This window comes from Diaphorina citri, unplaced genomic scaffold (assembly GCF_000475195.1).
Source record: "Diaphorina citri unplaced genomic scaffold, Diaci psyllid genome assembly version 1.1 scaffold917, whole genome shotgun sequence".
NCBI lineage: Eukaryota > Metazoa > Arthropoda > Insecta > Hemiptera > Psyllidae > Diaphorina > Diaphorina citri.
The window spans coordinates 40,953-68,108 of NW_007378348.1; the positions used below are offsets into that span (position 1 = coordinate 40,953).

At 38.4% G+C, this 27,156-nt stretch overlaps 3 protein-coding genes across 3 annotated transcripts in view; 2 read left to right on the forward strand and 1 right to left on the reverse strand.

Annotated features, from left to right (window-relative positions):
* Window positions 1–4,291, reverse strand: part of LOC103513048 (cysteine-rich protein 1-like) — a 25,797-nt gene extending 21,506 nt beyond the window's left edge. Inside the window, exon 1 of the mRNA XM_026826346.1 lies at window positions 4,051–4,291. Coding sequence (XP_026682147.1) covers window positions 4,051–4,090 — 40 coding nt within the window. The 5' untranslated portion in view covers window positions 4,091–4,291. The remainder of the gene's footprint in view (window positions 1–4,050) is intronic.
* On the forward strand, window positions 2,399–26,730 carry LOC113468987 (longitudinals lacking protein, isoforms H/M/V-like). Its single transcript, XM_026826342.1, has 6 exons — window positions 2,399–2,560; window positions 16,836–17,006; window positions 24,965–25,123; window positions 25,450–25,642; window positions 26,090–26,386; window positions 26,654–26,730. The coding sequence occupies exons 2-6, from the start codon at window positions 16,836–16,838 to the stop codon at window positions 26,728–26,730; spliced, it is 897 nt and encodes a 298-aa protein (XP_026682143.1). The 5' UTR covers window positions 2,399–2,560.
* Window positions 7,551–16,508, forward strand: LOC103513049 (putative GPI-anchored protein pfl2). The gene is made up of 9 exons (XM_026826356.1): window positions 7,551–7,713; window positions 8,045–8,237; window positions 8,534–8,824; window positions 9,092–9,275; window positions 9,829–10,107; window positions 11,596–11,894; window positions 12,415–12,635; window positions 15,624–16,040; window positions 16,440–16,508. The coding sequence occupies exons 1-9, from the start codon at window positions 7,606–7,608 to the stop codon at window positions 16,506–16,508; spliced, it is 2,061 nt and encodes a 686-aa protein (XP_026682157.1). The 5' UTR covers window positions 7,551–7,605.
* Window positions 26,731–27,156: the final 426 nt, after the last annotated feature.

A 27,156-nucleotide genomic window follows, 5' to 3' on the forward strand; every position in this document is an offset into this window, starting at 1 on the left:
CGAGGGTCCGGGCTAGGCTAGGCTCGCGGGTCGGGCTAGGCTAGGGTCGAGGGTCGGGGCTCCGTTGTGGATGCCTGCTTTCGGTGATAAGCTGATAAGACATTCACCTCCATTAATCACCCAGTTTAAGTAGAGCCGACTGAAACCGTCCACACTGCTTTGACAACATAGATCCACCTCGTCGACTATGTTTGGACATAACTTTAGAAATATACAGAGAGCATACCTGTATACCTGAGTAGGCGTCCACAATGGAGAACAGACCTTCGACCCTCGCCTAGTACCGACCCAAGGGAAAATAAACAAACCATCCTAATGAATAGAAGTGTCCTCAACGGAGCCTTGACCATAGTACCGACTTACCGACCCTCGCCTCACAGAAAATCAAGAAATTGAGCTGAGATTTTTTTTTTTACTTTCTATTACTACAGTATAGCGAGCTATACTAGTAATGAAAGTATTGCAATCGGTCCAAATTTTCAAAATCGGGGAATGGTTGGAAATATCCGTTTTGGGATCCTCTGATGTCAAAAAAGTGATTTTTAGCCCATGGTCTGTACGTACGTTACGTACTACAGGTTTAAATGGGAAAAAGTAGAAAGTCGTGAACAAAATATATCTCAAGAACGATTTGTCGTAGAGAAATGAAATTTGGTTGGACAATGTTGAAAAGGTTGTGAACAAAATATCTCAAGAACCGTTTGTCGTAAAGCGATTAAATTTGGTATGCTATCCCGGTATGGTCCAAGTACGCGACTGTAACAATTTGGTAAAAATCGGATAATCACCCATCCAGATATTAACCAAAGTAATTGTTACTTAACCCTCATTTCGTGGAAAATGTAGAAAAGGTTGTGAACAAAATATCTCAAGAACGGTTTGTCGTAAAGCGATGAAATGACCCCATTCAGGGCTATGAGTGTATTTTAGAATATCGACTTCCACCGGCCGGGGCCGAGGCCCACCGCACCGCCCGTTCGCGAGTGTGCGGTGGTCAGTAGCATTATTTTCTGTAGCTGTCATTTAGGTCGTGCGCGCGAGTTTCATCTCGGTCGCGCACCCATCGCTTTTAGCATCACTGGCTCAGCTCTGACCGTGCGCTCTCTGCGCAACGCCGTAGCGAGTGTGCGGTGGTCAGTAGCATTATTTTCTGTAGCTGTCATTTAGGTCGTGCGCGCGAGTTTCATCTCGGTCGCGCACCCATCGCCATAGGCGGTTCTTGCCTAAATTTTCGGGGGGGCTTGATTTTGAAGGTACACCTTCAAAATTTTGATTTAGCTTTATGTTAAAAATCTGGTGTGAACATCACACGACTTTCCTTATCCTATTGAATAATACTCAAAAAGAGTATTATTTTTCCCTAACTTTTACCATATCTCTAACCGTTTAATCGGTATAGCTGAAAACCGCCAAAAAAAGGTCGAAATCCTACTTTCATGCCTAAGGCTAGCATGGCATCATTTCTCTTATCCTCATATCGAGGGCATGTCTGTATTCTGTGTATCGTGTCATCGAGGTTTATGTTGGTGCAACAGCTCTCTCTAAACCCAACAATATTCACCCAAAATAGACCATTTTGATAAATTATAAAAATAGGAATAGTCTCTCAATTACTTGGTTATACCTTCGTGATTTATTTGCATCAGTATAGCAAGTGCTAGCTACCTTTTAAACTATAGTGATAAAGGGTCCCTACCCGTTCTATCTCGGTAGTTCTAAATGAAGCCCACTCTACCTATATCTATATATGTACCTCTTCTCTGTACTCCAGGTAAAAGGATTGGCCTCCATGAGCCGTGATGCCATGTCTCAGCCATCAGGTCTAGTTCTAACCGAGTCTGCACTCTCGGAAGGAATAGCCGGGTGGTCTTTCCAGTATGGCTGGCTGACCACTCTTCTTGCCACGTGTCTATAGTGCGCTGTCTCAGAACCACCTTCAGGTCAACTCCAGGGGCGGACTCAAACTCCGCACCGAGATGGACCACTGGGGTGGTGCCTCGGGGTCCATGGTCTACGGTTTATTATGGTCGCCGTTGTGGCCGCGCATTGAGAGCCTAGCTGATGTTGGCTTCACAATTTGTACAATGTTTCTAGTACCTAATCCACCACTTTTCCAACTCCTTGGAAACATCACACATTTCAAATATTTCGCGGGTGTCTTATTGAATTCAGTGTTGCAACCTATGAAAAAGAAAACTGTGAACTTTGGGAAAACTTTATGATATACAAATAGTAAAACGACCAAATATTGGATTGAAAATAATTTTTTAATCAATAAAGATATTTTATTATTCAAATTGTAAAGTTCTAGAAGTTTACTAAAAGGTTTTTACTTGTATGAAATTTTATGATTTTGTTCCTCAGGTTTACAACTTTGATGATGGCGGAGCGTTATCGGAGTTGAAATTTTTAGTACACATCTCTTCATTTACCTATGTGCATATAGATATATTTCTGTAATGGGTCTTGTATTGAATTTTCTTTTTCCATCAATTTTTTTAAACGTCATTTAATGAAAATGTATTTTTTAAACAAGAGTTTAATGGACTTTTAATCAAAGGTAAGAAAACTTTCACTTCAAACTTAAAGCTCCACGTAGAATCTACATTTCATAGGTTTGGTTTGGGTTGGTGTCAAGATTTTGTTCTACGCTTTTCCTGAATGTATTCAGTATTAGCCTTGAGGTCCCATCATCTGTATGACCTAAATGTAGGTACTGCAAAACGGCTGATTCCAAACACTTCTTTCATTTATACATAAAAAAACATATGTAGTTTTATAATAATAATTATTTTGTTTATCAAAACATCTCAAGTGATAAATATTTCACCACAAAATCAAATTTCTTCATGATGTAACTTTATGGAAAATGAAACTTGTGCCCCCATTCTAATCTTAACTAGGCTTAATGGTGGCCTAGAAAACTCAGCAAGAGATATAAATATGTGACAGAAAACCTATTTACCTAGCCTAGCCTTGTATAGAGTGTATGTACTTTGTATGAAAATAATTGCATCTCCAACACAGCACCGTATTGCTAAGGCCCTCGTATGCAATGTAGAATATTTCACTTCCTATGTGGTCAAACACTTGTATTATTATTTACTGTACAATGTAGATGTCAGGTCAGAGCAAGAGCAATTCATTTTATTTCACAAGTCATGGAATTCTCAAAATCCCGAGATAATTAAGCCCATTGATTTACAATTTTATGAACCATTTCATTTTCTGGCAGATACAACAAGTTCAATGCTAAGTACATACCCAAAGTATGTATAGGTATACTTATTATTCAATATTGATCAGTATTATTGTGAGGACTTGAGTTTAAAAATTAATTGAGCATAGTTCTTTTCCTAAATTAGAAACTTGTCAGAACCACCTTCAGGTCAACTCCAGGGGCGGACTCAAACTCCGCACCGAGATGGACCACTGGGGTGGTGCCTCGGGGTCCATGGTCGATGGTTTATGGTCGCCGTTGTTGCCGCGCACTGAGAGCCTAGCTGATGTTGGCTTCACATTTTGTACAATGTTTCTAGTACCTAATCCACCACTTTTCCAACTCCTTGGAAACATCACACATTTCAAATATTTCGCGGGTGTCTTATTGAATTCAGTGTTGCAACCTATGAAAAAGAAAACTGTGAACTTTGGGAAAACTTTATGATATACAAATAGTAAAACGACCAAATATTGGATTGAAAATAATTTTTTAATCAATAAAGATATTTTATTATTCAAATTGTAAAGTTCTAGAAGTTTACTAAAAGGTTTTTACTTGTATGAAATTTTATGATTTTGTTCCTCAGGTTTACAACTTTGATGATGGCGGCCACCATCCGTCCAGGTACTTTATGAAACGTAGGTACCTACCTTGATAAGATCGACCTAATAAATACCCAAGTAACAATTAAGTAACTATAACACGTAGGTACTCAATTAAAAAATATATAAAAAAACTCACCGAAATAAACTGGTTTATTACATTTGGGACAGTTGGGTAACTATAACACGTAGGTACTCAATTAAAAAATATATAAAAAAACTCACCGAAATAAACTGGTTTATTACATTTGGGACAGTTGGGCATGTTGATTCTGCCTGAGTTGAAAATAAGGTTAATCCAAACACAATATTAATAATCCCTCCAATATAGATAATAACTACGTGAACTATGTTGATAACAACTCAACTGTACTTTGAATAGAAAGCACTCGTATGAACATCATACAACACTGATAGAACTAAACTAAACTGAAACCACAAGCTGAAAAGTTAGAGCTAGAGCGTATTATACGAGACTACGAGAGTGTGGAGAGAGGTGGAACGGATGATAACTTAACAGTATAGAGAGAGGTACGTACGTACATTGGACTAAATACACTGTAGGATACAAGATACCTATTATACATATTATGTACCTACATCGAATATATTTTCTTATATAGAGTATTATATTTTATGAACAAATATGAAATATTCAATACCGTTGAAAGAACAAATAATAATACGAGACAAAATAATTTAGCGTCCTAACACCTACATAGGTACCAAGTGCTCTCTCTCTGTCTCTCTCTCTCTCTCTCTCTCCCACTCTCCAAAGAGTTCGTAATTTTGACACATCCACTAATACCTAATACCCATGTGTAGGCTGTAGGTACCTACCTTGCAGACATCTCTCTCTCTCTCTCTCTACTAATCCTACATTTGAAGAGTTCGTAATTTTGACACATCTACTAACTGTAAGTCCCTTTATTAACTGCTCCAAATCCCTCTGTAAAATTTGGCAGGTACCTACGTAATTAACTAAATATCTTCCCTCCCAATAAAAATATACATACCTACCTAGGATCTCTTCTCGTACGTAACCCTCAGACAAAATAAAATTAATCAAAACAATGACAAAATGTAAATTACGTTGAAATAAAAATAGATCGATGATATCATTTGTAGGTACCACCATCCGTCCAGGTACTTTATGAAACGTAGGTACCTACCTTGATAAGATCGACCTAATAAATACCCAAGTAACAATTAAGTAACTATAACACGTAGGTACTCAATTAAAAAATATATAAAAAAACTCACCGAAATAAACTGGTTTATTACATTTGGGACAGTTGGGCATGTTGATTCTGCCTGAGTTGAAAATAAGGTTAATCCAAACACAATATTAATAATCCCTCCAATATAGATAATAACTACGTGAACTATGTTGATAACAACTCAACTGTACTTTGAATAGAAAGCACTCGTATGAACATCATACAACACTGATAGAACTAAACTAAACTGAAACCACAAGCTGAAAAGTTAGAGCTAGAGCGTATTATACGAGACTACGAGAGTGTGGAGAGAGGTGGAACGGATGATAACTTAACAGTATAGAGAGAGGTACGTACGTACATTGGACTAAATACACTGTAGGATACAAGATACCTATTATACATATTATGTACCTACATCGAATATATTTTCGAAGAAGTTGGACAGAACAATGGAGTTCTTATCGTCCCGAAATGGAAGAGAGAAGAAGTATAGGATAGGAGAAAGCCAGACGTTGTGAGAACGAACCTCATTTGTTTAGGATAAATTTCGTTAAGGGCGGAACTCGAGCTCGCGATCTAACGCTTTCCCACCATTCGGAGACAAACTTAGGTACCTCACTACTTATGTATTCTTATAAGATTTCTCTTTGCCAGCCTAGTTAGCTAGGAAAAGTGTGCGTCTGCCTTGTGAACGCTAGGTCGCGGGTTCGAATCCAGCCCGGGGCGGATTCAATTCTAAACAAATAAGGTTCGTTCTCGGAGCTGGCTTTCTCCTATCCTGTCTTTCTTCTGTCTTCGCTTTCGGGTCGATGAGACCTTAGCAGTTACAGTTCTCTCTATCAAACCTCTTAGAAAAAAAAATAGAAAGTAAAAAAGACGATATCCTCGGTCCAGTGTGCAGCGGTACACTCAAGGTCGTAGGTAACTTGTATGAATTTCTCCCTCCTTTCATCTCCATGATATTCTATTCTATAGGAATTACTCTATGATCCCCCTTCTCACCCTCTCTATCTCCATTCTCCTATAATCTTCCTATGGGGTTTTTAAAAGAGAGAAGGAAGACAGGACAGGAGAAAGGCAGCCGAAAAGAATAAAGTCCGCACCGGGCGGGAAATCGGGAATCGAACCTACGACCTAACGCTCACAAGGAAGACTCGCTACCCACCAAGCTAACTTGCCTGATGCATTGTTTAATGTTCTTGTTCTAGTAATCTAGTAGGTACTCTTCTAATCTGTCTTTCTGCCTATTAACAAAATATCCGACAGATCTGAGGTTCATATAATATAAGGTAACGATAAGTACCTATAGGTAGGTAAATAACTATCTTTTTTTTTTTTTTTTTTTTTTTAAAAAAAAAAAAGGTTTTACAGAGGGAAAATTCCCCTTAGAGTATTATTTTACCCTAACTTTTACCATATCTCTAACCGTTTAATCGGTATAGCTGAAAACCGCCAAAAAAAGGTCGAAATTCGTCCAAAAGCGGTCAAAATACCGCCAAGCCCAGCACCTATCTTAACTAAACGTTTTCTGTTGCATCCTTGGCACATTTGTAAACTACATACCAAATTTCAAGTCTCTAGCTCATACCGTTCCCGAGATATTGTTAAACTAGACCGAAATCCGCCAAAAAGCGGTAAAATGCCGCCAACCAATGCACCGATCTTAACCAAAAGTTTCGTGTCGCATCCTTGTCACATTAAAAAGCAGTAAAATGCCGCCAACCGTTGCACCGGTCTTAACCAAAAGTTTCGTGTCGCATCCTTGTCACATTTGACAGCTTTTAAAACCAAATTTCAAGTCGCTAGCTCTTACCGTTCTCGAGATATTTTGTTTACAGACAGACACACAGATACACACACGAATGGCTGAAGTAAGTAATTAAGTATATATTAATAATAAAGCTGACATGTCCACTCTAAACATCTGGTACATACAAATGATTTGACGTTTTTGGTTGAATTTGACCGCCCTTTAAACCTGCAGGTATGAACCTGTATGTTTTCTGACTTTAATCACACACATACATACTAGGTACAGGGTACAGGTACAGGTACATACTGGAGAGGAGAAAGGTCATTGATCTGAGTGACTCATGCAAACAGTCCTGAGTGAATTTAAAAAATATCAGTCTAGACCATCGAAAATTTGACCCGATTAGGGTGAATGTACCAGTAGTCGACTTTACACCAGTAGTCGATCACTCGGTCATGTTTAGTTAATTTTAAGCTATAAACGTGTTTCCTATTTAATTTCTGATAACATTTTTTGAATATTCGTGTTGTTTTGATACTACTGTAAAAAAAGGCGCCAAATTCAAATTTTTCTTCAGTTTCAACTGTAACTGAACGGTTTTACTTTTATGTTGTCTGTCTTATCATTGGATTTTGGGCTTTATTGTGTCTCTGGGGTGCAGCTCTTTAGGGACCTTATTTCAAGTGAGCTCCACGGTTCACTAAACCATATGTACCATTTGTAACACCGATTATAAATTGATGATATTTCCAGGGAGTTCTACAAAAACAACTGGGCACACATCCCCTGATTGTTCTGAAAGATATGAAGTTCAGTGTGCTGCGATCCCTCATAGAGTTTATGTATTGTGGTGAGACTAGCATTGCTGAGGACAACTTACCTGCTCTGCTTGATGCAGCCAAGTTCTTTGAGGTAAGCATCATTCATACCCATTACCTAAATAAGTAATTATCAGATACTTTCAGTCAGGTCTTCTAGTCCGACATTGACTTTATGTTGGTGCAACAGCTCTCTCTAAACCCAACAATATTCACCCAAAATAGACCATTTTGATAAATTATAAAAATAGGAATAGTCTCTCAATTACTTGGTTATACCTTCGTGATTTATTTGCATCAATATGCAAGTGCTAGCTACCTTTTAAACTATAGTGATAAAGGGTCCCTACCCGTTCTATCTCGGTAGTTCTAAATGAAGCCCACTCTACCTATATCTATATATGTACCTCTTCTCTGTACTCCAGGTAAAAGGATTGGCCTCCATGAGCCGTGATGCCATGTCTCAGCCAACCAGTACTACTACCACTGGCAACACTGTATCCACTAGCAAAACCAATACAACACCCAACACTTCTACCTCAGCCTCAACATTGAGCTCTAATGAGCATACTGCTAGCTCTAATACCAGTATAACCGGGAGTTTAGCCATTGCATCCAGTAAGTGTTTGTTATTTCTAATGAGCATACTGCTAGCTCTAATACCAGTATAACCGGGAGTTTAGCCATTGCATCCAGTAAGTATTTGTTTGATTAAATTCAGCAAAAAATATACAAATACCAAGAACATTTGCTCATTTGTTGGTCCTAATTTGGCTTTTGGAAGCTTCGTACACGGCTCTTTTTCTATGCCATATCTAGAGTTCACTAAACTTCTGACCAGGATTCCTGAGTGTACAGACAGTCTGATTATACCCTTGTTAACTCACTGCCTATATCATATTGTGTACTTACAGGTTTCAGTCGAGGTCGAGGTAAGATCACAGGGCGAGGCCGTCGCTCCTCATTCATCAACTCAGACCCGGCCACTACACTCCTGGCCTCTGCTAATGATCCGGCCTCCATATTACTCTCACTGTCCGGATCCAAACCCACGAGCACCGGCACTGGTGGACTACTCACCACTAAGATGAAGATGTCACCAGGAGGAGGAGGAGGGGGGAGGTTTGCCGGAGCCGCCACTGCTCATAGTGGTAAACCCAATGCCAACACCTTCCTTAGTAACGGGAGCTTGGGCGGAGGAGAAAGTAAGTAACATTCAGACAATAATTATACAGGCACTTGTAGTGGAAACCCCCCAGTCTGTCATAGCAAACCTCCCTAAGAAGAGCCGTTCACGACCTTACTACTGTACAACTCAGCAGCTAGTTATTTTTGACTCTTCTGTCCTTTAGGACTATTTTTCAAACAGTCAGTAAAATGAAAGCATGTAACTACACTATTAAATGTTCTAAGTTCTAATTGTTTCTAAGTACTTACTTAATATAAGTTTGGTTTGTCTCATGTTGGTATAGGTGTGGCCCATACAGAACCCCGCAGGCGCGGTCGTCGGAAGCTCAATGAGACATTGTTTGATAAATCAGGGCCGGCCACGTCATCTCTAGCGCACTCCATAGAGAAATCTCCTCTCCTTGCGTCACTCCTAGCGACAGAGCAAGCCAAACAGAAAGGAACTGCAACCCTAATCACTGATCCTAGGTAAGATAAACATCAAACAGATTCCATTCCCGCTCGGGACGGATTTCATCCCAAACATGAAGGTTCGTTCTCGGAACGGCTGGCTTTCTCCTATCCTGTCTTCCTTCTCTCTTCACTCTCGGGACGACAAATAGCAGTTAGGTACAGTTCCCTCTATCAAACCTCATGAATGAAAGTTCAAAAAATTTATTGTTGAATCAGTTACCGATGAGTCACTGTAGTTAACCAACGCTGCCCATGGTTGGTATTCGAATGTGGGCAATCGCATGTTGCTGTTTTTTACGCTGGATAAGGTTCACGTGAGAGGGCGGATAATTTGTCAATGAAATCTGAATAGAAGATATAAACCTTAGCAGTTATACAGTTCTCTCTGTTGAAACCTTGAAAGGTATGCAGTGACGATAGCTGGATAAGGTTCACGTGAGAGGGTGGATACTTTGTCAATGAAATCTGAATAGAAGATATAAACCTTAGCAGTTATACAGTTCTCTCTGTTGAAACCTTGAAAGGTATGCAGTGACGATAAACCAATATAATTTCTCTCTGTTGCCAGGTATGCAGAGATGTTGAAGAAGGTACCAGGTGCAGGAGGAGGAGGAGGAGCAGGTAGTAGTCAGGATCAGCAACAGCAACAAGGTGGCAGTTCATTATTCTACACTCAGAATGGTTCAGGAGATCTAGTAACATTGGATGGTACTGATCAGACGACCTACCTGACTGTATTGGGAGGTAGTGGGGAGGAGGGGGAGGGAGGAGAAGTTACCGAGGCCGTAGTCATGCAAGATGGAACCATATGTACAGCCGAAGGAAACCATATAGCAGTCGATGCTAAGTAAGTACTATATAAAAAATACAGATAGAGATAAGTTGATACCTAGTGTCCTCATTGTAAACTCTTTTGACATTATTTGTTACTAATCAAAGGTAGGTATTGCTTACAGATAGAGATAAGTTGATACCTAGTGTCCTCATTGTAAACTCTTTTGACATTATTTGTTACTAATCAAAGGTAGGTATTGCTCTATCCCTCTGTAAATGACGTTCAATAAAAAAGGTATTCTTCATATTAGTAATTTGTAAGACTTGCTCTGACACAGCATAAGAAGTACATATCCACTTGTCATTATGAGGCCTAGCTATATCATTTCATTTCCTATATTTGCATAGGCATTTCCCTTTGTATGCAAGTCTCTTATGTACCAAATAAGAAACAAATAACAATGTGTAGCATTTTCCAAGGACTTTTGTGTCGACAGTTGGGGGTTCTCATTTAAGATTTCAAAGTTGACCCCCCCTCCGGGGGTCCCCTGCAAATTTGAAAACTTGACCATTCAAAAATAAAAAGTTTCTGTCAAAGTTTCCCTCGAAAAAAATGCATTTTCGTGTTTTATGAGATTTCAACTTGGTACTCGAGATTTTCATGCTGCCTCCTTGTTATTAAATCACCATGTTTATAATTGTGTGGTTTTGTATTTGATTTCAGGTGAAGAGATGAATATTCTAGCTCATATGGACGCTGAAGAACACAAGGATTTAGAACTGCTGGATGATGATTGTAGTCAAGAGGAATATCTCAAGTCCACTCCCTACTCGGTAGAAGAATTCATCACTCATAATAAACGCAAGAGTACAGATGAAGATCATACGGGAGTGAAGAAACAGAAATACGACGACTTTAACCATCACAACCAGAACAATGACTATAACCATGATACGAGCAATATAATGAACGCTACTGTCAAAATAGATCTAGATGGACTCAATGATTGTAACTCGCAGGAAACGTAGTGAGCCGGTGAGGTTTTGGTTTTGTTATTCTATAATGATATTTGTTGTTAACAGAGATGAGCAACTAATGAAACATAAGCATGAGCGGTATTGTTGATTCTTATTGGATGTGATGTCTATGGGAAACCATATAGCAGTCGATGCTAAGTAAGTACCTATTATAATACTCTATAAATTAATACAGATAGAGATAAGTTGATACCTAGTGTCCTCATTGTAAACTCTTTTGACATTATTTGTTACTAATCAAAGGTAGGTATTGCTCTATCCCTCTGTAAATAACGTTCAATAAAAAAAGGTATTCCTCATATTAGTAATTTGTAAGCTTGACTTGCTCTGACACAGCATAAGTAATACATACTCCACTTGTCATTATGAGGCCTAGCTATATCATTTCATTTCCTATATTTGCATAGGCATTTCCCTTTGTATGCAAGTCTCTTATGTACCTACACATAATTATAATTATGTATGCCCCACGTTTTATTCTATGTTCGATGCTTAACTCATGTGTTGAATGTTGTTATTTCAGATTTGTACAAAGTCCCCACCCTCCTCCTCCTCAGTCCACCACCTCCCCCTCCCCCTCTTCCTCTCTCCTCCTCACACCTCCCCCCTCCTGTTCCTCCTCCTCGTGTCAACTACCAATCAAAACAGCGGTCATGGCGTCTCTCAAACAAGAGACTCCGCCCACTACGGATCCTGATGCTGTTGTACTGTATGAAATGAATGAGGAGTCAAATAGTTTGGACAAGTATGTCATTTCATCTGAAGAAGTGCGCGCCCTACGTCTTCTCAATCAACTAGTCAAACAGAACAATATGTCGAAAGGTACTTAAGTTTAAAGTTTACATTACTTATTCTCTCTTTTTACGACTAGTGTTTTATTATAGAAAGTTCCCCTCGAGCTTCATTTTTCTCGTTTACTCTACATCAGACTCCGAAAAATTGGGGTCGAGGGGGCCCGTTAATTTTAAAGAATATAAGGGAAGTAAAAATTAGATTCATAGTTAATCTAGGTACTTGCGTTTTGTTTAAAGTTTACATTACTTAATTCTCTCTTTTTACGACTAGTGTTTTATTATAGCTTCTCGTTTTTCTCGTTAGCTTCATTTTTCTCGTTTACTCTACATCAGACTCCAAAAAATTGGGGTCGAGGGGGCCCGTTAATTTTAAAGAATATAAGGGAAGTAAAAATTAGATTCATAGTTAATCTAGGTACTTGCGTTTTACCTCATTCTCAATCAAATGCTTGGGCAGCCAGCCTATTTCGCTTGCAAGGTAGTGCACTCCATCAAACCTCAAGTTTTGATTTTTTATTGTTTCTAATAATTGGTTGTTGTGATTTCAGGTGACATTAGCAACATGATCATGTCGAATGATGAGAGTAGTAATACTCAGATAGCGGAAATAGATCTCATGCTAGGAGGAGGCCGAGGTAAATGTAAGAGCCTCATCAGGAAGATCCTGGAGATGGGGAATGGACTGAAGGGAACGCTGGAGAAAGTCGTAGCCAATAAGATACCGCCTGGAAATAACAACAACAATTCCATGTGCAGTAGTGGGGGAGAGGTAAGATTTGTATTTCCTTTTTTTTTTTCTTTACTTGTAATGAAAGCACAATAGAACTGTAGAACTGTTTTAAATCATTACATGAAAGATAAAAGTAAAATCAAATCAATAACAATAATAATAAACTATTATCATCTTTTGAGATTTACTGTTTTTTACAGCTGAATTATAATCATAATAATAAAGGAGATCTGTTGGATCTAGTTCTAAGTAAAAATGAAAAACAAGTTCGAGTAAAGCTATGTGATGATCCAATATCAAAAGTTGATGCATACCACCCTCCATTAATAATAGAAATAATTTTAGATAAAAATATTAAAAAGAAAAATAGAGTTTCTAATAAAATGACCTGTGTGCGGGACTTTAAATCAGGTGCGTACCGTGAGCTTTCTCAGTATTACACGGAAGCCTTTGATTCAGATTTCTTTTCAAATGAAACAGACATGGAGGTTCTGGTGGAAAATTTTTATTCTATTCTACACAGAGGTATAGAACAACACGTACCAAATAAACAAGTAAAACCACCGAGATTCCCTGTTTGGTTCAGCGAAGAATTGAAATCTCTCATTTTTTCAAAAAAGAAGAAACACATCGAATATAAAACTCTAGGTTGCCCCACACTGTATAATGAATTTTCATCTCTCAGAAGAAAATGTAAGGCTATCTCATCTCGAGACTATACTGCACACATTCGTAATATTGAACAAAATGTTTCATCGGACCCAAAAAAGATATTCGACTTTATTTCTTCAAAAAAAGAAAAATCCAATATTCCCGATGTGATGAACTTAAATGGCCAAACATCTAGTGATCCCTCATGTATTGTGAATATGTTTGCCAAAAACTTTTCTGAAAATTATTCAAAAGTACCTAGCAATAAGAAAAATCTAAATTTATATAGCAATAGTTTATTAAATATTCACCATATCCACATCACCGAATCCAATATAATCAAATTATTAAAAAAGCTGCCAAATCACGCATGTAGAGGCCCAGATGAGATAGCTCCCATATTGTTCAAATCATGTGCAGATTCTCTTGCTGCTCCTCTCGCTTTCATGTTCCAAAAATCTATTGATTCGGGAATTTTTCCTAATCGTTGGAAAACCTCGTACATTACGCCTATCTTTAAATCCGGTGACAAGAATAATGTCCAAAACTATCGTCCAGTGTGTATTAGCTCAATACTACCAAAACTCTTTGAAAACTTGGTAGCCCATGTATTATATCCAGCCCTTTCTAACGTTATAAACGATCATCAGCACGGTTTTATGAAACAGAGATCTACCGCCACAAATCTTATCTCATTTACGGACTTCGTTACTAATATCGTTGAGGATGGCGGACAGGTTGACTGTATCTATACCGATTTTTCCAAGTGTTTTGACAAAATAAATCACAACATCCTTTTATCAAAACTAAAAAGCCTGGGTATAGATGGACAGATGCTGGACTGGTTAGAGAGTTTTCATAGAGACCGGAAACAAATTGTCAAGATCCGTTCTATGTCAAAGGATGATAGTCATGAAATTTTTAAATCTGAGCCGATAGATGTCACCTCTGGTTGTATACAGGGGGGGCACCTATCTGGTATACTTTTCTTATGTTTCATAAATGACATCATCAATATCCTTCCAAATAATGTGCGAGGTTGGCTGTTCGCAGATGATTTTAAAATAGCCATGGGAGTGGGCGGAGCTAGCGATGTGAATCAGTTGCAGGACGTCATCCAGAATCTGCACTGCTGGTGTAATGAAAACTTGATGGTTTTGAATTTGGAAAAATGTAAAGTCATGAGCTTTTATACAAATAAACACCCTATTCTAATAAATTACAATATTAACAACGTACAATTAGAAAGAGTAAATAATATTAAAGATTTAGGAGTTACTTTCCAATATAATTTAAAATTCAATCTCCATTACTCTGAAATAAAAAGTAAAGCTCTACGTATGCTGGGCTTTCTGTACAGGCATACTCAAGACTTTAAACATCCTAAAACCTTAACGAACCTATATTATACCTATGTTCGATCTTGCCTTGAGTACTGCTCTACAGTTTGGTCACCCCAATATGAGACTCACATTAAATCATTAGAGTCAGTACAGCATAAATTCCTAATAATGCTAGCCTTTAAAAGTTTCACCAGAATAGATGATCACAACTATGATAATATCATGGCAGCAAACAAAATCACCAGCTTAAAAAATAGAAGGCAGCTAGTTATTTTTGACTCTTCTGTCCTTTAGGACTATTTTTCAAACAGTCAGTAAAATGAAAGCATGTAACTACACTATTAAATGTTCTAAGTTCTAATTGTTTCTAAGTACTTACTTAATATAAGTTTGGTTTGTCTCATGTTGGTATAGGTGTGGCCCATACAGAACCCCGCAGGCGCGGTCGTCGGAAGCTCAATGAGACATTGTTTGATAAATCAGGGCCGGCCACGTCATCTCTAGCGCACTCCATAGAGAAATCTCCTCTCCTTGCGTCACTCCTAGCGACAGAGCAAGCCAAACAGAAAGGAACTGCAACCCTGGTCACTGATCCTAGGTAAGATAAACTTCAAACAGATTCCATTCCCGCTCGGGACGGATTTTATCCCAAACATGAAGGTTCGTTCTCGGAACGGCTGGCTTTCTCCTATCCTGTCTTCCTTCTCTCTTCACTCTCGGGACGACAAGACCTTAGCAGGACCTATGCCGAGCAAGGCCAGTAAATGGATGGGTGACTTAAACAATATATTGGTAGTTATTAGGAAACAAAAGGAATAAAGGGAGAACGGGCTCTAGTCTTGATTCTAAATCATTACATGAAAGATGAAAGTAAAATCAAATCAATAACAATAAACTGAATATTAAACAAATTAGGTAGGTACATAGGTACTGATCGAATAAACTATGGGCTAAAGAATTCCCGGAGGGACGGGCCCAACTTGTTATTTTCTTCTTGTACTCATGTAATGTTGTTATTTGGATTGTATTGCAGGAGAGGATAGGGGATGATAACACGAATAGCAATTGTTCTACAAGTGTGCAGGATGCTGGCAGTGATGGATTCCTACTAACACATGAGGATAATAATCAGAGTGTGAACACACAACAGATCTCGACAGATGAATTTCTCATTGAGAACACGAACGGCGGTGTTCTCATTGAGAACGAGAATGGAGTTCTCATTGAGAATGGAGATGGAGTACTCATTGAGAATGGAGATGGAGTACTGTTAGAGAACAACTCGGACGGAGTACTGTTAGAGAACAATGGAGGTGGTGTCCTGCTGGAGAATAGTCACGGGGAGGTAGATGAGAGACGGAAAGTACGTGAGATCAATGTAGAGATGGCGTTCAAAGCGATGATGGGGGAGGTGGAAGATAATTATGTAACCAGTGTGGATGCTGATAAGGTAAGTGCATAACAAGAACATCGCGTCGTATTTGTAAGAAATGATTTGACCAGGTATTATCTAGAATCTAGGTAGTTAGCAGTTACAGTTCCCTCTATCAAACCTCATGAATGAAAGTTCAAAAAAATTATTGTTGAATCAGTTACCGATGAGTCACTGAAGTTAACCAACGCTGCCCATGGTTGGTATTCGAATGTGGGCAATCGCATGTTGCTGTTTTTTACGCTGGATAAGGTTCACGTGAGAGGTAGCACAGAGAAAAGAGGATCTAATACAGTTGCCCCAGTTACTGATAATGTCAGTATCTTGATTATAAATCCGTGTTTAGGATCAAGTTTAGTTATAACCAATGTGATCTGTAATGTTATGTTTATTGTTTGTGTTTCCATGGTAACACAGGTGGATGATGAGTTCAAACTTCACAATGAAGAGGATTCACATTCTTCATCTCACTCCTTTATTTATTAGAAGTTAGAAGTGAGGAATGTCTAGTTGAGAGGTACAAAATCAATTAAAATTTAATTTGAGGGGAGTCATTTATAGCAAGTAAAAGATCTCATATTTTAGGTACTTACTTGTGGAAATGTCCTCTATACCTACTCAAAGCTGATATCAAAGAAACAAAGATTTTTTAGAAGCTAAAATAAACCATCAGCTTTTATATTATCAAAGTACTTTTTCTCTATTTTCTACTAGCTACATAAGTAAAAGGAGCCCTCATTTTCTTAATTTGAATTTTTCTTTCCAAGATGTCAAGTGCTGTAATAACATGTCAATTGTATTTCTATGTTTCAGATGGTAGGCACAAAATTTCTTGTACAATGGGAAGAGCACCCATCACATATGGCCACCCGACTTGGCTACTTGCTGGAGAATCAGATCCTTGTTGATGTCACACTCATGTGCAACACTCACACACTCAAAGTGCACAAGGTGGTTCTAGCATCATGTAGTCCATACTTTGAGGTAGGTTGTAACACCTGACTTGTTAATGTCTACTAAGTACTTCTACTTTCTACTAAATATTCTAAAATCCTGTGAAAAAGTTTTCAAAATTAGTCATTTTTATATTGAATATAATAGTTTTCCTTTTGTTTTGGTTAAGTAGTTGTAACTAAATGCTTTTGGTGCTGAAAAATTGGTACCTACATTTTTGTTTTCTTTACATCTATCTACCTCTCACTCTCAATAGCATACCCATTCTTTCTCTTTCTTTCATCTCCTTCTGTCACCCCTTTTGTATTAATCAGTTTTATCAGCTATGTATTAAGTTTTAATTCAGAAACAAATCATAATGAAAATATTATCTCAAGGTGCATGACTCTTGTCAAATCAAATCTAAATATAGCTTTATTATTATCTTTATCATAAAATAATTATTCAGATCTGTATACAAGGCAGCTAATAAAGACTACAAATAGACACTAACTAATGGTTTATGCCTCAACTTTCCTTTAATGTTTTTAATGGCATCAGATCAGATTGTATTTGAGATGAATGCTCTTCAATCCACATATACCTACCAGCCTATAAAATTAGTGCTTACAAGGTGGGTACACCTTGTAAGCACTAGGTCGCGGGTTCGATTCCCGCCCGTGGCGAACATTATGCTGAACAGATATAAATATGTATTATTAAGGTTCGTTCTCAGAACTGCTTTCTCATATCCTGTTTATTCTTTCTTTTTTCGGTTTCTGTATGATTAAACCTACAGTTTTCTCTGTAACTGAATAAAGAAAACTACCTACTTACATCTTACATGTTGGTAGGGACCTAGGGACTTCTTCAGCCAAGGAGAGAATAGAACTTGGTGTAAGAAAAATATTAGTTTCTTTTTTCAAGGGGTTTGATAGTGGGAACTGTGTTGGTAGGGACCTAGGGACTTCTTCAGCAAAGGAGAGAATAGAACTTGGTGTAAGAAAAATATTAGTTTCTTTTTTCAAGGGGTTTGATAGTGGGAACTGTGTTGGTAGGGACCTAGGGACTTCTTCAGCAAAGGAGAGAATAGAAATTGGTGTAAAAAAAATATTAGTTCCTTTTTTCAAGGGGTTTGATAGAGGTAACTGTAACTACTGAGGAACTAAGGTCTTATCGTTCTAAAAGTGAAGGGAGAAAAGAGAGGACAGGAGAAAGCCAGCCGTTCCCAGAACGAACTTAATTTGTTTAGGATAAAATTCGCCCCGGGCGGGAATCGAACCCGCGACCTAACATTTGCCTAATTATTATGAATAAAATGTCAATTCCTAGGTAAAAAGTTGTGAAAATTCTAAATCTGAGATCAAAACTCCAAAAAAGTAACTTTAAAAGGTCAATCCAATTTTCATTTGCAGCTCTTATGAAAAAGATCAAAGAATTGTGACGTCATTAAATAAGGAATGCACAGAAACACATGCGTACAAACACATTACAATTACACCAATGTTGACGTCAGTAGATTAATTCGATGATTTTTCTTTTAGTTTGTCTCATTTTCCGCGATATCTCAAGTCGAGGGGTTCGTCCGATTCTGATGAGATATGGCAACATACATATTTAACACATAGGGAAATTTCTCAACATATTCTGGATCATTTGATTGAACCACATGTCGATAAAAAATGAAATTATATGGTTGATTTTTAGTCCGTCCTTCCTTTATTATTACAATAGTAATAAAATAATTACAATAGTAATAATAAAAGGTATAGGGACGGACTATTGTTTTCGCTTCGGTGTCTGTCTGTTCCCATAGAAGGACTTATCCAAACCTTATCAACCTATTTATCAAATTAAAGGTCTTTTTATGAGGAACACGAAAGGACGAAAGTGATGGTGCAAATCAAAAAAATGGTTTTTGGTGGATTTTTTTTTTCTTTCAAATTTTTTCACACAAATTAGCTCTGATCTTGAAATTTGTCGCGACGACCTATGAACTTAAAGCGAGAAAGTTTTAGATAACACTTCAGTCGATAATTTAAGACCGGTGTTCACGACCTTACTACTGTACAACTCAGCAGCTAGTTATTTTTGACTCTCCTGTCCTTTAGAACTATTTTTAAAACAGTCAGAAAAATGAAAGCATGTAACTACACTATTAAATGTTCTAAGTTCTAATTGTTTCTAAGTACTTAATATAAGTTTGGTTTGTCTCATGTTGGTATAGGTGTGGCCCATACAGAACCCCGCAGGCGCGGTCGTCGGAAGCTCAATGAGACATTGTTTGATAAATCAGGGCCGGCCACGTCATCTCTAGCGCACTCCATAGAGAAATCTCCTCTCCTTGCGTCACTCCTAGCGACAGAGCAAGCCAAACAGAAAGGAACTGCAACCCTAATCACTGATCCTAGGTAAGATAAACTTCAAACAGATTCCATTCCCGCTCGGGACGGATTTCATCCCCAACATGAAGGTTCGTTCTCGGAACGGCTGGCTTTCTCCTATCCTGTCTTCCTTCTCTCTTCACTCTCGGGACGACAAGACCTTAGCAGATCAAACAGATTCCATTCCCGCTCGGGACGGATTTCATCCCAAACATGAAGGTTCGTTCTCGGAACGGCTGGCTTTCTCCTATCCTGTCTTCCTTCTCTCTTCACTCTCGGGTCGACAAGACCTTAGCAGTTAGGTACAGTTCCCTCTATCAAACCTCATGAATGAAAGTTCAAAAAATTTATTGTTGAATCAGTTACCGATGAGTCACTGTAGTTAACCAACGCCGCCCATGGTTGGTATTCGAATGTGGGCAATCGCATGTTGCTGTTTTTTACGCTGGATAAGGTTCACGTGAGAGGGTGGATACTTTGTCAATGAATCTGAATAGAAGATATAAACCTTAGCAGTTATACAGTTCTCTCTGTTGAAACCTTGAAAGGTATGCAGTGACGATAAACTAATATAATTTCTCTCTGTTGCCAGGTATGCAGAGATGTTGAAGAAGGTACCAGGTGCAGGAGGAGGAGGAGGAGGAGCAGGTAGTAGTCAGGATCAGCAACAGCAACAAGGTGGCAGTTCATTATTCTACACTCAGAATGGTTCAGGAGATCTAGTAACATTGGATGGTACTGATCAGACGACCTACCTGACTGTATTGGGAGACTCTCCATCACATTATGATGTTCTAAATTGAATATGATCTGAATTTGTCTAACAACCTAGTATCTAAATAATTATGTACTTTGTATTAAACTCATAGTTATTTCTCAACTCAATTATATTCACAAGTACCTAGTATTTAAGTGAATCAAAATGGTCTTCCATTTACCAATGTCAAGTCTTGGGCAACATTTCAGTCAGAATTACTTATTTATGTACCTACCTAACAGTTGAGAAGTAGATACAACACAAGACCTTAGGTGGTTATATAACAAAAAGAAGAAGAAATAAAGATTGTATTAGGGAGGGGGCTGAGGGGGCCTGGACCCCCTGGTACACAAGTGCTTGGAGGGTTAGACTCCCCCTCAATAAAATCCTTGATAAGGGTCTGGTACTAAGTCAATCTCACCCTTACAACTATAGGAGCCAAGGATTTTAGTGTCATTTTAATTTGGGATTTCAGGCTTTTACAAAGATTCATGCAGCTCCCCCTCAATAAAATCCTTGATAAGGGCCTGGTACAAAGTCAATCTCACCCTTACAACTATAGGAGCCAAGGATTTTAGTGTCATTTTAATTTGGGATTTCAGGCTTTTACAAAGATTCATGCATGAAAATGAACCAACATAAGTTTACCCCTGTTGTAGGAAGAACTTCTCAATCTACATTTTGCACTTAGCAAAAATTATGAATCAAAGAGTAAAAACATTACAAATTCATTGTACTAATTGCTGTGACAAAAATATTTGTAAAGCATGAAATGCTAGGTGGGAAGTTGCTTTTAGGAATAGGTCAGTAACCCTTAATGCTGCTAGTTATTATGATACTTGACTACTTTGTTTAATTTCTACAGGTTTTTTTTTTACAACTCATAATACAGAACCATTTTTCACTATCCCATGAGCCCTTTTATGGTCACATATCACTAGATGTTCAAGTGCAACCACAACGAAGCCTGGAACCTCCTGCTTTTTCAGATAGATACTCTTTTGAGGTTAGAATGTCATGAAAAATGTATACGAAACCATCGACCCTCACAGAAAAAAATACTCAGGACAGTTTCGTAATTTTTAGCCCGGATGGGGCTATGGTCAATGTTCCGTTGTGGCTCTTGGGTCGGGACTAGGCTAGGCTCGAGGGTCGGTACTAGGCTAGGCTCGAGGGTCGGAGCTAGGCTAGGGTCGAGGGTCGGAGCTAGGCTAGGCTCCAGGGTTGGGCTAGGCTAGGGTTGAGGGTCGGTACTAGGCTAGGCTAGGGTTGAGGGTCGGAGCTAGGCTAGGGTCGAGGGTCGGAGCTAGGCTAGGCTCGAGGGTCCGAGCAAGGCTAGGCTCGAGGGTCGGGCTAGGCTAGGGTTGAGGGTCGGGGCTAGGCCAGGGTTGAGGGTCGGGGCTAGGCTAGGGTCGAGGGTCGGGGCTAGGCCAGCACTCTCCATCACATTATGATGTTCTAAATTGAATATGATCTGAATTTGTTTAACAACCTAGTATCTAAATAATTAAGTATGTACTTTGTATTAAACTCATAGTTATTTCTCAACTCAATTATATTCACAAGTACCTACCTAGTATTTAAGTGAATCAAAATGGTCTTCCATTTTCCAATGTCAAGTCTTGGGCATCATTTCAGTCAGAATTACTTATTTATGTACCTACCTAACAGTTGAGAAGTAGATACAACACGAGACCTTAGGTGGTTATATAACAAAAAGAAGAAGAAATAAAGATTGTATTAGGGAGGGGGCCTGGACCCCCTGGTACACAAGTGCTTGGAGGGTTAGGCTCCCCCTCAATAAAATACTTGATAAGGGCCTGGTACAAAGTCAATCTTACCCTTACAACTATAGGAGCCAAGGATTTTAGTGTCATTTTAATTTGGGATTTCAGGCTTTTACAAAGATTCATGCATGAAAATGAACCAACATAAGTTTACCCCTGTTGTAGGAAGAACTTCTCAATCTTCATTTTGCACTTTGCAAAAATTATGAATCAAAGAGTAAAAACCTAAAAACATTACAAATTCATTGTACTAATTGCTGTGACAAAAATATTTGTAAAGCATGAAATGCCTAGGTGGGAAGTTGCTTTTAGGAATAGGTCAGTAACCCTTCATGCTGCTAGTTATTATGATACTTGACTACTTTGTTTAATTTCTACAGGTTTTTTTTTACAACTCATAATACAGAACCATTTTTCACTATCCCATGAGCCCTTTTATGGTCACATATCACTAGATGTTCAAGTGCAAAAAATCAACCATTTAGATATTTATTAGAAGTTAGAAGTCAGGAATGTCTAGTTGAGAGGTACAAAATCAATTGAAATTTAATTTGAGGGGAGTCATTTACAGCAAGTAAAAGATCTCATATTTTAGGTACTTACTTGTGGAAATGTCCTCTATACCTACTCAAAGCTGATATCAAAGAAACAAAGATTTTTTTAGAAGCTAAAATAAACCATCAGCTTTTAAATTCTCAAAGTACTTTTTCTCTATTTTCTACTAGCCACTTATGTGAAAGGAGCCCTCATTTTCTTAATTTGAATTTTTCCTTCCAAGATGTCAAGTGCTATAATAACATGTCAATTGCATTTCTATGTTTCAGATGGTAGGCACAAAATTTCTTGTACAATGGGAAGAGCACCCATCACACATGGCCACCCGACTTGGCTACTTGCTGGAGAATCAGATCCTTGTTGATGTCACACTCATGTGCAACACACACACACTCAAAGTGCACAAGGTGGTTCTAGCATCATGTAGTCCATACTTTGAGGTAGGTTGTAACTTGTAACACCTGACTTGTTAATGTCTACTAAGTAAGTACTTATATGAGATAACAAATTTCTTCTACTTTCTACAAAATATTCTAAAATCCTGTGAAAAAGTTTTCAAAATTAGTCATTTTTATATTCAATATAATAGTTTTCCTTTTGTTTTGGTTAAGTAGTTGTAACTAAAGGCATTTGGTGCTGAAAAAACTGGTACCTACATTTTTGTTTCCTTTACATCTACCTACCTCTCACTCTCAATAGCATACCCATTCTTTCTCTCTCTTTCATCTCCTTCTGTCACCCCTTTTGTATTAATCAGTTTTATCAGCTATGTATTAAGTTTTAATTCAGAAACAAATAATAATGAAAATGACATAACATATTTCTTCTACTTTCTACTAAATATTCTAAAATCCTGTGAAAAAGTTTTCAAAATTAGTCATTTTTATATTGAATATAATAGTTTTCCTTTTGTTTTGGTTAAGTAGTTGTAACTAAAGGCATTTGGTGCTGAAAAAACTGGTACCTACATTTTTGTTTCCTTTACATCTACCTACCTCTCACTCTCAATAGCATACCCATTCTTTCTCTCTCTTTCATCTCCTTCTGTCACCCCTTTTGTATTAATCAGTTTTATCAGCTATGTATTAAGTTTTAATTCAGAAACAAATAATAATGAAAATATTATCTCAAGGTGCATGACTCTTGTCAATCAAATCAAATCAAATCAAAGCTAAGCTGAATAAGCTAAATATAGCTTATTCAGATCTGTATACAGGGCAGCTAAAGACTACAAATAGACACTAACTAATGGTTTATGCCTCAACTTTCCTCTTATGTTTTTAATGGCATCAGATCAGATTGTATTTGAGATGGATGCTCTTCAATCCACATATACCTACCAGCCTATAAAATTAGTGCTTACAAGGTGGGTACACCTTGTAAGCACTAGGTCGCGGGTTCGATTCCCGCCCGTGGCGAACTTTATGCTGAACAGATATAAATATGTATTATTAAGGTTCGTTCTCAGAACTGCTTTCTCATATCCTGTTTATTCTTTCTTTTTTCGGTTTCTGTATGATTAAACCTACAGTTTTCTCTGTAACTGAATAAAGAAAACTACCTACTTACATCTTACATGTTGGTAGGGACCTAGGGACTTCTTCAGCCAAGGAGAGAATAGAACTTGGTGTAAGAAAAATATTAGTTTCTTTTTTCAAGGGGTTTGATAGTGGGAACTGGGGTTGGTAGGAGCCTAGGGACTTCTTCAGCAAAGGAGAGAGAATAGAAATTGGTGTAAAAAAAATATATCCTTTTAACAGGTTTGTGATAGAGGTAACTGTAACTACTGAGGAACTAAGGTTCTTATCGTCTCAAAGTGAAGGAGAAAAGAGAGGACAGGAGAAAGCCAGAGCCGTTCCAGAACGAACTTAAATTTGTTTAGGGTCACCAATTTAGCCAACACCTGAGAGCAGCCTAAGACGCGTTTCGTTCTTATTTGAACTCATCAGTTAGACATAGCTCTCAGGTGCTGGCCAAGAATTTGGAAGTGTTATTTATACTTCAGAGATGGAAATTGTGGAGAAACGAGAACCTGCGTTTTCTATGTAAGATTTTATTTGTGTTGAGTGTTGTTGTGAGCGCCACATAAGTAATTAAGTATATATTAATAATAAAGCTGACATGTCCACTCTAAACATCTGTTACAAATGATTTGACGTTTTTGGTTGAATTTGACCGCCCTTTAAACCTGCAGGTATGAACTTGTATGTTTTCTGACTTCAATCACACACATACATACTAGGTACAGGGTACAGGTACATACTGGAGAGGAGAAAGGTCATTGATCTGAGTGACTCATGCAAACAGTCCTGAGTGAAATTAAAAAATATCAGTCTCAAAAAAAAAAAAAAAGTTTCAACTGTAACTGAACGGTTTTACTTTTATGTTGTCTGTCTTATCATTGGATTTTGGGCTTGATTGTGTCTCTGGGGTGCAGCTCTTTAGGGACCTTATTTCAAGTGAGCTCCATGGTTCACTAAACCATATGTACCATTTGTAACACCGATTATAAATTGATATTTCCAGGGAGTTCTACAAAAACAACTGGGCACACATCCCCTGATTGTTCTGAAAGATATGAAGTTCAGTGTGCTGCGATCCCTCATAGAGTTTATGTATTGTGGTGAGACTAGCATTGCTGAGGACAACTTACCTGCTCTGCTTGATGCAGCCAAGTTCTTTGAGGTAAGCATCATTCATACCCATTACCTAAATAAGTAATTATCAGATACTTTCAGTCAGGTCTTCTAGTCCGACATTGACTTTATGTTGGTGCAACAGCTCTCTCTAAACCCAACAATATTCACCCAAAATAGACCATTTTGATAAATTATAAAAATAGGAATAGTCTCCCAATTACTTGGTTATACCTTTGTGATTTATTTGCATCAATATAGCAAGTGCTAGCTACCTTTTAAACTAATGTGATAAAGGGTCCCTACCCGTTCTAACTCGGTAGTTCTAAATGAAGCCCATTCTACCTATATATGTACCTCTTCTCTGTACTCCAGGTAAAAGGATTGGCCTCCATGAGCCGTGATGCCATGTCTCAGCCAACCAGTACTACTACCACTGGCAACACTGTATCCACTAGCAAAACCAATACAACACCCAACACTTCTACCTCAGCCTCAACATTGAGCTCTAATGAGCATACTGCTAGCTCTAATACCAGTATAACCGGGAGTTTAGCCATTGCATCCAGTAAGTGTTTGTTATTTCTAATGAGCATATTGCTAGCTCTAATACCAGTATAACCGGGAGTTTAGCCATTGCATCCAGTAAGTGTTTGTTATTTCTAATGAGCATACTGCTAGCTCTAATACCAGTATAACCGGGAGTTTAGCCATTGCATCCAGTAAGTATTTGTTTGATTAAATTCAGCAAAAAATATACAAATACCAAGAACATTTGCTCATTTGTTGGTCCTAATTTGGCTTTTGGAAGCTTCGTACGGGGCTCTTTTTCTATGCCATATCTAGAGTTCACTAAACTTCTGACCAGGATTCCTGAGTGTACAGACAGTCTGATTATACCCTTGTTAACTCAGTTCTAGAGTTCACTAAACTTCTGACCAGGATTCCTGAGTGTACAGACAGTCTGATTATACCCTCGTTAACTCACTGCCTATATGATATTGTGTACTTACAGGTTTCAGTCGAGGCCGAGGTAAGATCACAGGGCGAGGCCGTCGCTCCTCATTCATCAACTCAGATCCGGCCACTACACTCCTGGCCTCTGCTAATGATCCGGCCTCCATATTACTCTCACTGTCCGGATCCAAACCCACGAGCACCGGCACTGGTGGACTACTCACCACTAAGATGAAGATGTCACCAGGAGGAGGAGGAGGAGGAGGAGGGAGGTTTGCCGGAGCCGCCACTGCTCACAGTGGTAAACCCAATGCCAACACCTTCCTTAGTAACGGGAGCTTGGGCGGAGGAGAAAGTAAGTAACATTCAGACAATAATTATACAGGCACTTGTAGTGGAAACCCCCCAGTCTGTCATAGCAAACCTCCCTAAGAAGAGCCGTTCACGACCTTACTACTGTACAACTCAGCAGCTAGTTATTTTTGACTCTTCTGTCCTTTAGGACTATTTTTCAAACAGTCAGTAAAATGAAAGCATGTAACTACACTATTAAATGTTCTAAGTTCTAATTGTTTCTAAGTACTTACTTAATATAAGTTTGGTTTGTCTCATGTTGGTATAGGTGTGGCCCATACAGAACCCCGCAGGCGCGGTCGTCGGAAGCTCAATGAGTGGAGGTGGTGTCCTGCTGGAGAATAGTCACGGGGAGGTAGATGAGAGACGGAAAGTACGTGAGATCAATGTAGAGATGGCGTTCAAAGCGATGATGGGGGAGGTGGAAGATAATTATGTAACCAGTGTGGATGCTGATAAGGTAAGTGCATAACAAGAACATCGCGTCGTATTTGTAAGAAATGATTTGACCAGGTATTATCTAGGATCTAGGTAGCACTTGCCCCATTTACTGATAATGTCAGTATCTTGATTATAAATCCGTGTTTAGGATCAAGTTTAGTTAGAACCAATGTGATCTGTAATGTTATATTTATTGTTTGTGTTTCCATGGTAACACAGGTGGATGATGAGTTCAAACTTCACAATGAAGAGGATTCACATTCTTCATCTCACTCCTTTTCCTCATCTCAACACAAGATTATTCTATCCAATGTTCTCATGAACTCCGGT

Bases quoted from the DNA above. Each gene is read 5' to 3' on its own strand.
- LOC103513049 (XM_026826356.1), top strand. From the start codon at position 7,606: ATGAAGTTCAGTGTGCTGCGATCCCTCATAGAGTTTATGTATTGTGGT. The intron at 9,276-9,828 runs GTAAGATAAACA...CTCTGTTGCCAG, and splicing joins ACCCTAATCACTGATCCTAG to GTATGCAGAGATGTTGAAGA. The intron at 11,895-12,414 runs GTACTTAAGTTT...TTGTGATTTCAG, and splicing joins ACAGAACAATATGTCGAAAG to GTGACATTAGCAACATGATC.
- LOC113468987 (XM_026826342.1), top strand. From the start codon at position 16,836: ATGGTAGGCACAAAATTTCTTGTACAATGGGAAGAGCACCCATCACAT. The intron at 25,124-25,449 runs GTAAGCATCATT...TCTGTACTCCAG, and splicing joins ATGCAGCCAAGTTCTTTGAG to GTAAAAGGATTGGCCTCCAT. The intron at 25,643-26,089 runs GTAAGTGTTTGT...GTGTACTTACAG, and splicing joins GAGTTTAGCCATTGCATCCA to GTTTCAGTCGAGGCCGAGGT.